Raw genomic sequence first — 12,046 nt, 5'->3', positions numbered from 1 at the left:
ATGTCAAAAAGTACATGTCAAAATTCAACATCTATTCATGATAAAAAAAATACCAATAAACTGAAAATAGTAGGGAATTTCCTCAATCTGATAAAAGGCATCTAATAAATACTACATGCCCAACATCATACTTAATGATAAAAGACTTAATGCCCCCACTACTAACATCAGGAACAAAACAAGTGTGCCTGCGCTCAGCACTCCTATTCAACATGATACGGGTAGTCTTAGCCAGTGCAATAAGGCAACAAAAAAAATAAAGTTTGGAAAGAGAGAAATAAAACTGTCCGTACTTATAAAAAAACATGGTTATATGTGAAGAGAATCCCAAGGAATCTATGAATCAGATCCTAGAACTAACACATGATTTTAGCAAGGTTGCAGGATTGCAAGATCAACACACAAACATAACAGTTGTACGTAATATTAGTGTAAAATCAGAAACCAAATTTTAATAAATAATATTTACAATACATGCTCTCAAGTGAAATACAGACACACACACACACACACACACACACACAAACATAAATCTTACAAAATATGTACAGAATCTGTATGCTGAGAAATGCAAAAGTTTGAGAAAATAAATCATAGAAGACCTAAATAAATAGAAAGACATACCATAACATTCAAGGACTGACTGAAAGTCTCAACATAGGAGATGTCAACTCTCACCAAAATGATGCATAGATTCAATGCAGTTATGATAAAAATTCCAGCAGGATATTTTGTAGATAAAGGTCAAATGACTCTAAAATGTATATGGAAGGGCAAGGAAAAGAGGAGAGCTAAAATAATTTTTTTTAAAAAAAGGGAAATGAAAAAATTGTCCTACTTAATTATAAAACTCACTATATAAAGCTATAGTAATTAAAACAATGTAATACTGGCCAAGAAAAGGCATATCAATCAATGAAAAAGAATAGTCCAAAAATAACCAACACTGATATAAGTCATTTGACTTTTCACGGTAGTGCAAAAGCAATTCAGTGGAAAAGGTACAGCCCTTTCAATGAATGGTATTAGAGAAATTGGACATTATATATAGTATAATGCACTTAACCTAAACTTCATGACTTACATAAAAGCTGTCATAAATCTAAATAGAATATTTAAATTATAAAGCTTTCGGAAAAGAAAACATGGGAGCGAGTCTGCATGACCTTTAGTTAGGCAAATATTTCTTAAACATGACACCAAAAACAATACAGCAGGTCCTTGAATAATGTCATTTCGTTGTAATATTGCTGAGATGTTGTAGAAACTTAACTCTTATTTACTCTATGGTAAATAGAGTAAATTACTTATTTAGCCTATGGTAAAACTGATTTCATTATATGTTATTTCACTTAATGTTGCAGAGACTATTGATAATAAGTGAGGACTTACTGTACATTTTTTAAATGACAAATTGAACTTAATCAGAATTTTAAAATTTTGTTATATGAAAGATATTTGAAGAAAATGAAAAGACAAGTTACAGAATAGGGTAAAATATTTGCAAATCGTGTATCCAAAAAAAATGAATTTTATCCAAAATATTTAATTCATACACTCAAAAGAAAACAACCCAACAGACTCCTCACACACAAAAAAAAGATATAAGATGGCAAATAAGCACATGGGCAGATGTTCCATACTCTTAGGGAAATGCAAATTAAAACCACAATAAGATGTAACTCCTCGTCTATTAGAATCAATAAAATAAAAATTACTAACAATAGCAAATGTTGCAGAAACTGTGTAGAAACTGGAACTCTCATAATACATTGTTGGCAGAAATATAATAACAATTTGGAAAACAATATAGCAGTTTCTTCTAAAATTTGTTACGAGTTTTCAAAAAATATAACTACTCTTATCATATAACCCAATAATCTTGCTCCTGGATATTTATCTTGATCCTGGAGCAGTTTGTATACAGTTTGTGGAGGCGAGACTGGACAATAGAACCCTGTCCTCTAAAAATTGGGAATCTGTGCTCGGACTGCTCCTTCTCATCACAGAAGCTACAGGCACAGAAGAAGGCAGTCATTGTTGTACCCACACCCCACTGTTAAAAGCCTCTCCCCCTCCAGATGATGGGACTTCCAGGGGATTTAAAGAATCAGCACATCCCCCTCTTCGTTTTCCTCTTTTTCCCCTTTAAGAAGCCAGAAATTAAAGACTATGACATTCAAAATCACCTGCATATACAGGGGACATAGGATATCACTGTCCAAGCTAAAGGAAGGTCAGGGGTCAGGAAAGACCTGAGAAGACCTTAAATTTATACCTTAGGCTGATCTTTGGCTTGAAAACAGCCTACGACAATCAAAACAAAAACAAAAATAAAAACCAACAAACCTTGGGGAATGGAGAAAATCTGACTTTGAGAATTAGCACATGATTAGGTTCTAGTTCTCATCAAAAATATCACTAGGCATATGAAAAACTAGGAAATTATGGCTCATTGAAAAAGAAAAACTAAAATAAACCAACAGAAACTGTCCTAAAGAATGACCAGATGGCAGACCTACTAGACAAAGATTTTAAAATAACTGACTGAGAGATGCAGAAAAGAACTAAAGGAAGACATGGAGAAAATCAAGAAAATGACTGCAGTAATTCAATCACTTCGAATTCTAGTTCTCTTATTATTTACGCCACATCTGCAGTTACTTTCTCCACTGAAGTCTTGAACCCCTCAAAGTCACCCATGCGGGTTGGAATCACCTTCTTCCAAGCTGTTATTTATGCTGATATTTTGACCTCTTTTCATGAATCATGAATGTTCTTAATGGCTTTTAGAATTGTGAATCCGTTCCGGAAGGTTTTCAATTGACTTTGCCCAGATCCATCAGAGGAATCATTATCTGTGGCCATTATAGCCTTAAAAATGTATTTCTTAAAAAAGTAAGACTTGCAAGTCAAATTACTCCTTGATCCATAGGCTGCAGAATGGATATTTTGTTTGCAGGCATAAAAATAGCATTAATCTCATTTTACATTTTTATTAGTGCTCTTGGGTGACCAAGTGCATTGCCAGTGAGCAGCAATACTTTGAAAGGAATCTTATCTTCCAAGCAACAGGCCTCAACAGTAGGCTTAAAATATTCAGTTGACTATGTTGTAAACAGATAAGCTTTCGACCAGCCTTCATTATTCCATTAGTAGAGCATAGGCAGAGTAAATTTAGCATCATTATTAGCGGCCATAGGATTTTGGGAATGGTAAATAAACATTTACTTCAACTTAAAGTTATCAGCTGCACTAGTCCCTAACAAGAGATTCAGCTTTAAAACTAGGCACTGATGTCTCTCTAGCTATAAAAGTCCTAGACGAAATCTTTTTCCAATCTAAGGATGTTTCATCTACATTGAAAATCTGTAGCCACTTTCATTAATTATCTTAGCTAGATCTTCTGGATAACTTGCTGCAGCTTCTTTCTACAGCAGCACTTACTGCTTCACTTTGTACTTTTATATTATAAAGATGGTTTCATTATTTAAACCTTATGAACCAAACTCTGCTAGCTTCAAACTCTTCTTCTGTATCTTCCTTACCTCTCTCTTAGCCTTCAGAAAACTGAAGAGTTACAGTTTTGCTTTGGATTAGGCTTTGGTTTAAGAGAAGGTTGCAGTTGGTTTGATCTTCCATAGAGATCAGCTTTCTCCATATTAACAATCAGGCTATTTCGCTTTCTTACCATTTATGTATTCACTGGAATATCACTTTTAATTTCCTTCTACAACTTTTCCTTTACATTCACAACTTTCCCATCTGGCACAAGAAGCCTAGCTTTCAGCCTATCTTGGCTTCTGACATGCCTTTCTCACTAAGCTTAATCATTTATAGCTTTTGATTTAAAGTGAGAGACATGAGACTCTTCTTTTCACTTGAACACTTAATGTCCATTGTAGGATTATTAATTGGCCTAATTTCAAAATTGTTGGGTCTCAGGGAATAGGGAGGCCTGAGGAAAGGAAGAAAGATGGAGAAATGGCCAGTCTATGGAGCAGTCAGAAAACACAGAACATTTATTGCTTACGTTATCTGTTTCATAGGGGTGCAGTTCATGGAGCCCCATAACAATTATAATAGTGATATCAAAGATCACTGATAACAGATCAACATAACAAATATAACAATAAAGAAAACATTTGAGATATTGCAAGGATTACCAAAACGTGACATAGAGACATGAAGCAAGAAAATGCTATTGGAAAAATGACACTGACAAACTTGTTCGACACAGAGTTGCCACAAACCTTCTATGTAAAAATTCAATTATCTGCAAGGCACAATAAAATTAGGGATATTTTTAAATCAAAATACTAGAGACAAAGGACATTACATACTAAGCAAAGGTTTAATACAGCAAGAAAATATAACAATTTAAACACATATTTAATAACAGACCATCAAAATATATGAAACAAAAACTGACAGAATTGGGAGAAATAGTTCTACAATAATAGCTGGAGACATCAATACTCCACACTCAATAACAGAACAGCCAGGCAGAAGAAAAGCAAGGAAGTAGAATACGTAACTGACAAAATAAACCACTTATATAACAGACATAAACAGAAAACTCTACCCAACGGCAATGAAATTCACATTCTTCTCAAGTGCAAATGGGACATTTTCTAGGCTATACCCTATGTTAGGCCACAAATTAAGTCTTGATGGATTTTAAAAGATAGATATCATACAAAGTATCTCATTTAACCACAATAGTATGAAGTTAGAAGTCAATAAGAAGTAAAATGATAAAATTCACAAATTTCTGAAAATTAAATAACACTCTTAAACAACCAGTGGATCAAAGAAGAAATGACAAGGAAAATTAGAAAATGAAATGCAAATCAAAATCACAAGATACTGTTTCACATCATCAAAATGGCTACTAACAAAAAAAAAACAGAAAATAAATGTTGGCGAAGATATAGAGAAATTGGAACAAGTGGTACAGCTGCTATGTAAAACAGAATGGCAGTTCTTCAAAAAATTAAAAATGGAATTACCATATAGTCCAACGATTCCACTTCTGGGTGTACACCCAAAAGAATTGAAAGCCGAGTCTCTAAGGGATACTTGTACACCTATGTTCATAGCATTATTCACAATAGCTAATGTATGGAAGCAACCTGAGTGTCCACTGATGAATAAATAAATAAGCAAAATGTGGTATATATACACATATACACACACAATGGAAGATTATTCTGCCTTAAAAAAGAAATCTGACACATACTACAACGTGAATGAAACTTGAGGACATTATGTTAAATGAAATAAGCCAGTCACAAAAGACAAATACTATATGATTACACTTATATAAGGTCCCTACGTAGAGTAGTTAAAATAGTAGAGATAGAAAGTTGAAAAGTGGTTGCCAGGGGCTGGAGTGAGGGGGGAATGGGATTTAGTGTTTAATAGATACAGAGTTTCAGTTTTTACAAGATTAAAAGAGTTCTGGAGATGGATGGTGGTGATGGTTGCACAACAGTGTGAAAGTACACTTAAAACTATACAGCTAAAAATGGTTAAGATGTTATAATGTTAAGTATATTTTACTCTAACAAAAAATGAAAATAAATCTCAAATCTCATGAAACTGTATACCAAAAAGTCAACTTTACTGTATAATTAAATACAATGCAGAAATATGAGAAGCAAAGACCTGAATAACCTCAGCCTCCGTTTCTACGTGTACAAAATAAGTGATCCAAGATTCTAAGCCTTTTAAACAATGCTTTTTTTTCAGCCTAGTGTTTTTACATTAAAATTTTCCAACATACAAAAAATATAAAAAGATTAAGAACCTCTATGCCCATCATCCTGCTTTAATAAATATGAACGTTACTGATTCAGTTGAAGCCCTGTGTACTCTTCCTGAATATCGTTTGTCTCCTCAACTCACTAACCTGAGGGAACCTTTATTCTGAAGTAGTAGGATTCCTTCCTTTTTGTTTTTAGACATTTATTACATTTGTATATACCCACAAATCACATACATTGTTGTTTCATGTTTATCCCCTCCAATAAATGATACTATATATATACTACAGGGCTACTGAACTCTCATAATATCATGTGGCCCAAAGGCTTACAGGGTACCAGTCTTACAATGCCAAGATCACACATCAGGCTGTCCTAATTCTTTTCATTCACCATCATGCTTCCCACAGCTACCTTGGCTCACACAAGCCTACAGTCCCCTCTCCATCCAACAACGTACCCACTACTGTCTGCAGCACAGATGAAATTTCATCTCGTCTCCTTCAAAAGCCTCTCCAATAATTTCCAATATAATCCAAGTGAAGCAACTGAAAAACTATTAAAGTGTCAAGCTCGGAGGCCAGATATGAAATAAAACATATAAAATCAAAATCTATTGTATTTACTGGTAATAATTACTTTGAAAACATAATAAATAAAATTGTATCATAAACTATAAAGTGTCCTGGAATGACTTTGATGAGAAATATGTGGGACACACACACACACACACACACACACCCCTAGAGAACATACAAGAAAACTTAAATAAATTAAGAAATGTACTATGTCTTTTCCTGGATAGAGAGACTCAATATTGTAATGACGTTAATGAAATTTTAGGTTTAAATAATTCTGATCAAAACTAATAGAATTTGGAGAGTTGGGAGAATCTGGCAAACATTATAAGTTCATTTGAAAGGAAAAATGTTTCAGACTAGCTAAGAAAAAAGTGTGAATAAAGTAAAAGACTAGGGAGAATGGCAAAGAGAAATCTGGCATTTGTTGTTGCAAATACAAGAGCATGAAACTGGTGGAGAACCCAACAGAGACATTAATGGAAAAGTACAACAAGCCCCCCAAATAGACGTTAGCATACATAAGAATTTATGTATGATAAAAATGTAACAGCAATAATCATAGGAAAAGGTATTCAATGAACGGTGCTAACATAAATGACAATTTTGGAGGAAGACAGGTTATATCCCTACCTCACGTTATTCACAAAATGAATTTTAGATGAACTGACAGCTAAATATTTTTTAAATGATTAAACAAGTAGATCGTCTATCTGATCTTAGAATAGGAAGCCTTCACGCATAAAAGCACTGGAAGAAAGTACCATGGCCTAAAGGAAGTTTGGAAACTAACCAATTTGACCGATAAAACATAAAATGTACTTTAAAAGCACTGCCAACAAATCAGAAGGCATTTTGGGAAAAAAATTTTACTGTAAAGGTGATAAAGGATTCATACTCTATACATAGACAACTCATGAAGATCAACAAGAGAAACATTCATTCATAAAAACTGAGCGGAGAACACGAAGTGATAATTCATGGATTAAATTATATAATGAGTAATAAGCATGATAAATATATGTTTGAAATTTTCTATAACGAAATTTGAGGGGTAAATAAAAACCGAGGGAAAAGGCAAGGAGAAAAGAAAAGAGAAGCCACCAGTGAAATGCAGTGGGAACTGAGGAGTATCTGGCTACACTGCAACACCTCCCTTTTTCCTCGCCTTTAGGTTCAAAAAAGGGAAACCTATCTTATTTATTAAGCACCTATGAGGCAGGTTGGTTTACATGATGGGACTGTGTACGTTTCCTAAAGGTAACTGAGACAGGGAACTTTTTTCAAAGCTAACAGCAGAATTAGTAAGTACAGAATTGTCTCTAAGGATGCATTGGTTTTACCCAAACCTAAGTGAGGGAAAGAATTCTGTGGCTTGGATATTGAAGGTGCTGATAGACAGCACTTTAGGAAAGAACCACTTGAAACAGTCAAATGAGTAAAAAGAAAATGGCTCAGATTCAAAGAAACACAGAACAGGACTACATGTACAGACACAACAAAAAAAGCAATTCTGGTGCTGCTATAATGAGCATCCACAGAGACAAGGAGCCAAGAACAGGAAGGGTAAGGGGCCTTCAGAGGACAAAGGCATCCAGGTTCAAAATCTCTTTTTTTTCTTTTTACGCCTACAGCACTTGGTCTTCCTAGGTGGTCTCCCATCCAAGTACTAACCAAGCCCAACCTTGCTACGCTTCCAAGATCAGACGAGGTCAGGCTTGTTCAGGGTAGCATGGCCATAGATCCAGGCTCAAATTCTAAGAGCTGAAGTTATTAAGATCAAAAGAGCAGCATGCTCAAGGCTGCTGTGGTGGTGGGCCAGGTAGAAGCCCCGGCCAAACTTAGCTCCACTTTCTGGATGCATGCTTTCCACTGAGACAGCCTTTCTAGCAGTAGACTTAGCAAGTTGCACATGTCAATTGAGGGGCATATAAATGAAGCACTCTGGGACCCAGCCAGAACACTAAGGAATGGTTATTCCCTCTTGTCAGTAGCACCATGGGAACCCTATAGAGAATCCTGCTCCTTCCCCATCCCAAAGAGAATTGCCAGCCCCTGTTCAGCATGGGGCATGTAGCCAGCTGGGCACACCATGCCCCTTTCCTGCAGTGACTAAGCATGCCTCACTGAAGAACATGCTTAGGTGGGAAGCATAATAAATATATCAAGAAAGATATTGAGCATATATTTAAAATAATAAATCTAATTGAAAGATATACAACAAGATCTAAACAGACATGGAAATTTCCATTTCTCAGATAAAAGAGCTATATAACTTAAAAAATAATTTCTCACAAAACTGAAATATAAATTTAATGCAGTTCTAATTAGAATCCTAGTGAGGGGGAGGATCGGATAAAAGTGATCTTAAAATTTACATGTAAGAAAATAATGCCAAAAAGTAGACAACAGAAATATTTTTAAAGCTAATGTAATCAAACCAATATGATCTGGGTACACAAATAGACAAATGGATGAAACAGAATAGAGAATTCGTAAATGGATACTAGTATATAAAAAGTTTATGAGATGATAAAGGTTGTAGTTCAGTTCAAAGGGAAAAGTAGGGATTATTCAATACATTATGCTACTCTAACTGTTTATTCATCTTTAAGAAAATAGTCTTAACTAAGACTGGAAACAAGAAAGCTATATAATAAAAGAGTCATATTTGGATATTTAAAAAGTAAATAAAAATTAATTGGAAAACATACCATCAGCAAATTCAATACATACAAATTTGGGAAAGATTCTCTATAACGATGTTAGACAAAGCATCAATATATAAAATATACAAATAGGTCTTAAAATAAGAAAAATATAAACAACCCATAGGAAATGGACAGATACTATGAACAATTCAGAGCAAATTTAATTGGACAAAAAAATGTGATAATACTGAAATTCATTAGTAGTTAAGGAAATTTATCCATTAAGCTGTCAAAATTGTAAAAGAACTGTAACACCTTATGCTAATAGGGATATGAAAAGAATAATCTCATATATTTCATAGAAAAGGTAAAAGTAAATTATAACAGCCTGTTTTTTGTAAATCAATATGGAAATATCTGTTAACAAATATATATGCACTGATATGCAAATATTCATGTGCATTTGTGTGTATACATAGAAAGCACCAGTACATAGGGAATATGCACAATGATGTTTATTTCAGCACTGATTATAGAGGCAGAAATCTGGAAAGAACAAATGTAAATATTCATTAATAGGAGAAAGGCTAAGTAAATTTTCATGCATCTATGAACTATTTTGTAGCCCTGTTTTAAAAGAATAAGAGCTATACCAGTAGACTTTGAAGGATTTCCATGAGATACTATTGAGTAAAAAAAGCGAGGTAAATTAAAGTATATATAAATTTCTATTTTTGTAAAATAATGAACAACAAAACATTCTAAAACCTGTGTGTGTGTGCACGCGTGCGTGTATGTGTGTATACATCTATGAGAATGGAGGAAAATATGGAAGGATACATACTGGTTTAGTAATATACAGGGCTGGCATGAAAAAATAGAGGTTGGAGGACACTATAAAAAATCCAGCAATCATATTTATGTATTCTTATGTGTAAAAATGTACATATAACATGAATTAAGTTTAGAAAAGATACAATAATCAATTCTTGACCTTTTGGCTAAGATCTACTGTAGAAAAGATATAGTAAAAAAACTAAATATGATCTCTGCTTATTAAAGAAAATAAGGAAATAATAAAAATTATCTCTTGATGGTAAAATCAATGGTGTTATTTTCTTCTTTATATGTCTCTGTATTTTTTTATAATGAGAATTGTTACTTTCATAATAATGAAATAAAACTAATAAATATTACTTTAAAAATATTATACTGAAAAACTGCCTCATTTGGGGAAATCAAGGGAGGGGAATGGGGTTAAATACCCCTTCTGCTTAGGAGCGGTCCAAGTACAAAAGATATAAAATCAGGATCCATTACCTTTCATCCAGCAGAAAGTTACTCATCTAAGGCAAGAGACTAAGTGGCTATTCCAAGAAGCTATTTGAAGCAGCAAGTAGGGTATATTTCCCCCTACCTAACATTTTAATGACTTAAGTAAATCAAGAAAGCCATTTACGCTGCTCTCAATTACCCAAAGATCTGCTGGGCTCTTCACTTCCTGTCCCTTCCTTCTGGCCTGTGGCCATTTCACTGCTGAGGAACAGCTCCAAAATGGGGTCCAGGGAAGGAGGAAAGAGATTAAATTAATTTGATCGATTTAGCTTCTCATTAGCAACTCTAATAAAAGGCTTGATAAATGAGATGGTCACAACTCACAGCTAAAATGAGGGTTCCAGGGCTCTTGAGAATTTCATTCAAGCAAACTTACCTTCAGATAAACATAATTCACCTGAAATATACGTTCATGGGTTTGCTGCTTGTTATTTTTAAGAAAGCCAGGACTTAAAATAAAGGTGATAGTTTTCTCACTTTAATTTTAAGGGGAAAAAACATAAAATCACAAGAACAAAGGTTTTTGTAAGGAAGAGCCATATCTTTGGTGGAGCAACAGGACTACAGTGCAAAGATTCTTCATATCGGGGATGGCATCTGAGCCCCACCATACTCTCAAAAGGAACTTCTGGAAGGCAGCAACCTTCTAAGGAGCATGCCTTGGCCATAGACCACCACCACAAGGAATAGCTAAAAAGGATTCATCAGAGCTTGACAAAAGCCAAATTTCCACATAGATCATTTCCCTGTTTAACTGGTCTCTCATAGACATTTTTTCCCTTGAGATGCCCAGAGACAAAGCAGTGCAGGCCCAAGGTGTTCACAGTAATACATTCACCATCCTAGGTTATCAAACAGGCAAAACAGTCTGAATAGCAATGGCAACAATGAAAAACAATTTTCCCTTACTTGAAGACGACAATAGCTCCTGGACAGGGAGGGCAGGCCAGGAGAAAGATCTGCAATGGAAAAAGAATTAAGTTTGGTTATCAATAGAAATTCTGAATGCAGTGAGACAATGTTACTTTAATGATGATGATGATAATAATAATAATAATAATAATAATAACAACAACAACAACAACCAAACTTTAACACAGAAAATGTAATATAAAAAATTATAAAGGCAAGGAGGTGTTTTTCCCAACTTGTTTGTGCTTGCACATGCATCTATGTGTGTGTATGTCTGAGAGTGTGTGTGTGTGTGTGTGTGTGTGTGTGTGTGTGTGTGATAGAGAGGAGAGAGACATAGATGGAAAGTGAGGGATCAAGAGTTTTTTGGGGGAGTAGGAAATAAAGAAATCTCTTCTTAGGCCCTTTCAGCCTCTGGAATGCTTCTTCTTAACCTCTAGAACAAGACTCAATTTTTTAACACTTCAACTTCCATATAACACAATTAGCCAGTCTGAGAAACTGTCAAACCAAGACAACTACAAATAGATTCTGAGCATAGAACAAGTACATAAATGCCATCTGGTTTGCTTTCCATGGGGAAGGTGGGTTAATCAATACCCAGCTCTATCAGATTTAGCAAATACAAATACAGAATGCCCAGTTAAATGTGAATTACGGATAAACACTGAATGATGTTTTAGTATAAGTATGTTCCAGGCGATATTTAGGATCTACTTATATTAAAACATTAGTCAATGTTTGAAATTCACATTTAATTGGACATTCTGTATTTTATCTGGCAGCCCTATCAATATTGCCA

General features: G+C 34.4%; 1 protein-coding gene and 1 pseudogene across 7 annotated transcripts in view; both read right to left on the bottom strand.

Moving 5' to 3' along the window:
• The window catches only part of TMEM164 (transmembrane protein 164), a 178,937-nt gene that overhangs the window by 97,796 nt on the left and 69,095 nt on the right, over positions 1–12,046 (bottom strand). For 5 of the 7 annotated variants that reach the window (XM_036227312.1, XM_036227306.1, XM_036227310.1 and 2 more), the window contains one exon: positions 11,242–11,291. The exons of 1 other annotated variant lie outside the window; for it this stretch is intronic. Coding sequence is in view for 3 of the 6 variants with exons in the window: in XM_036227306.1 (XP_036083199.1) it covers positions 11,242–11,291 (50 nt within the window). In the remaining 3 variants the exon portion in view is untranslated. Of the gene's footprint in view, positions 1–10,471; positions 11,212–11,241; positions 11,292–12,046 lie in introns of those variants that run through there. One more of the 7 variants, XM_036227311.1, reaches the window with a different exon arrangement.
• LOC118607928 lies at positions 7,972–8,090 on the bottom strand (annotated as a pseudogene).

Source organism: Rousettus aegyptiacus, unplaced genomic scaffold, assembly GCF_014176215.1.
Source record: "Rousettus aegyptiacus isolate mRouAeg1 unplaced genomic scaffold, mRouAeg1.p scaffold_m13_p_9, whole genome shotgun sequence".
Classification (NCBI taxonomy): domain Eukaryota; kingdom Metazoa; phylum Chordata; class Mammalia; order Chiroptera; family Pteropodidae; genus Rousettus; species Rousettus aegyptiacus.
This window is presented reverse-complemented; position numbering and strand designations above follow the sequence as displayed.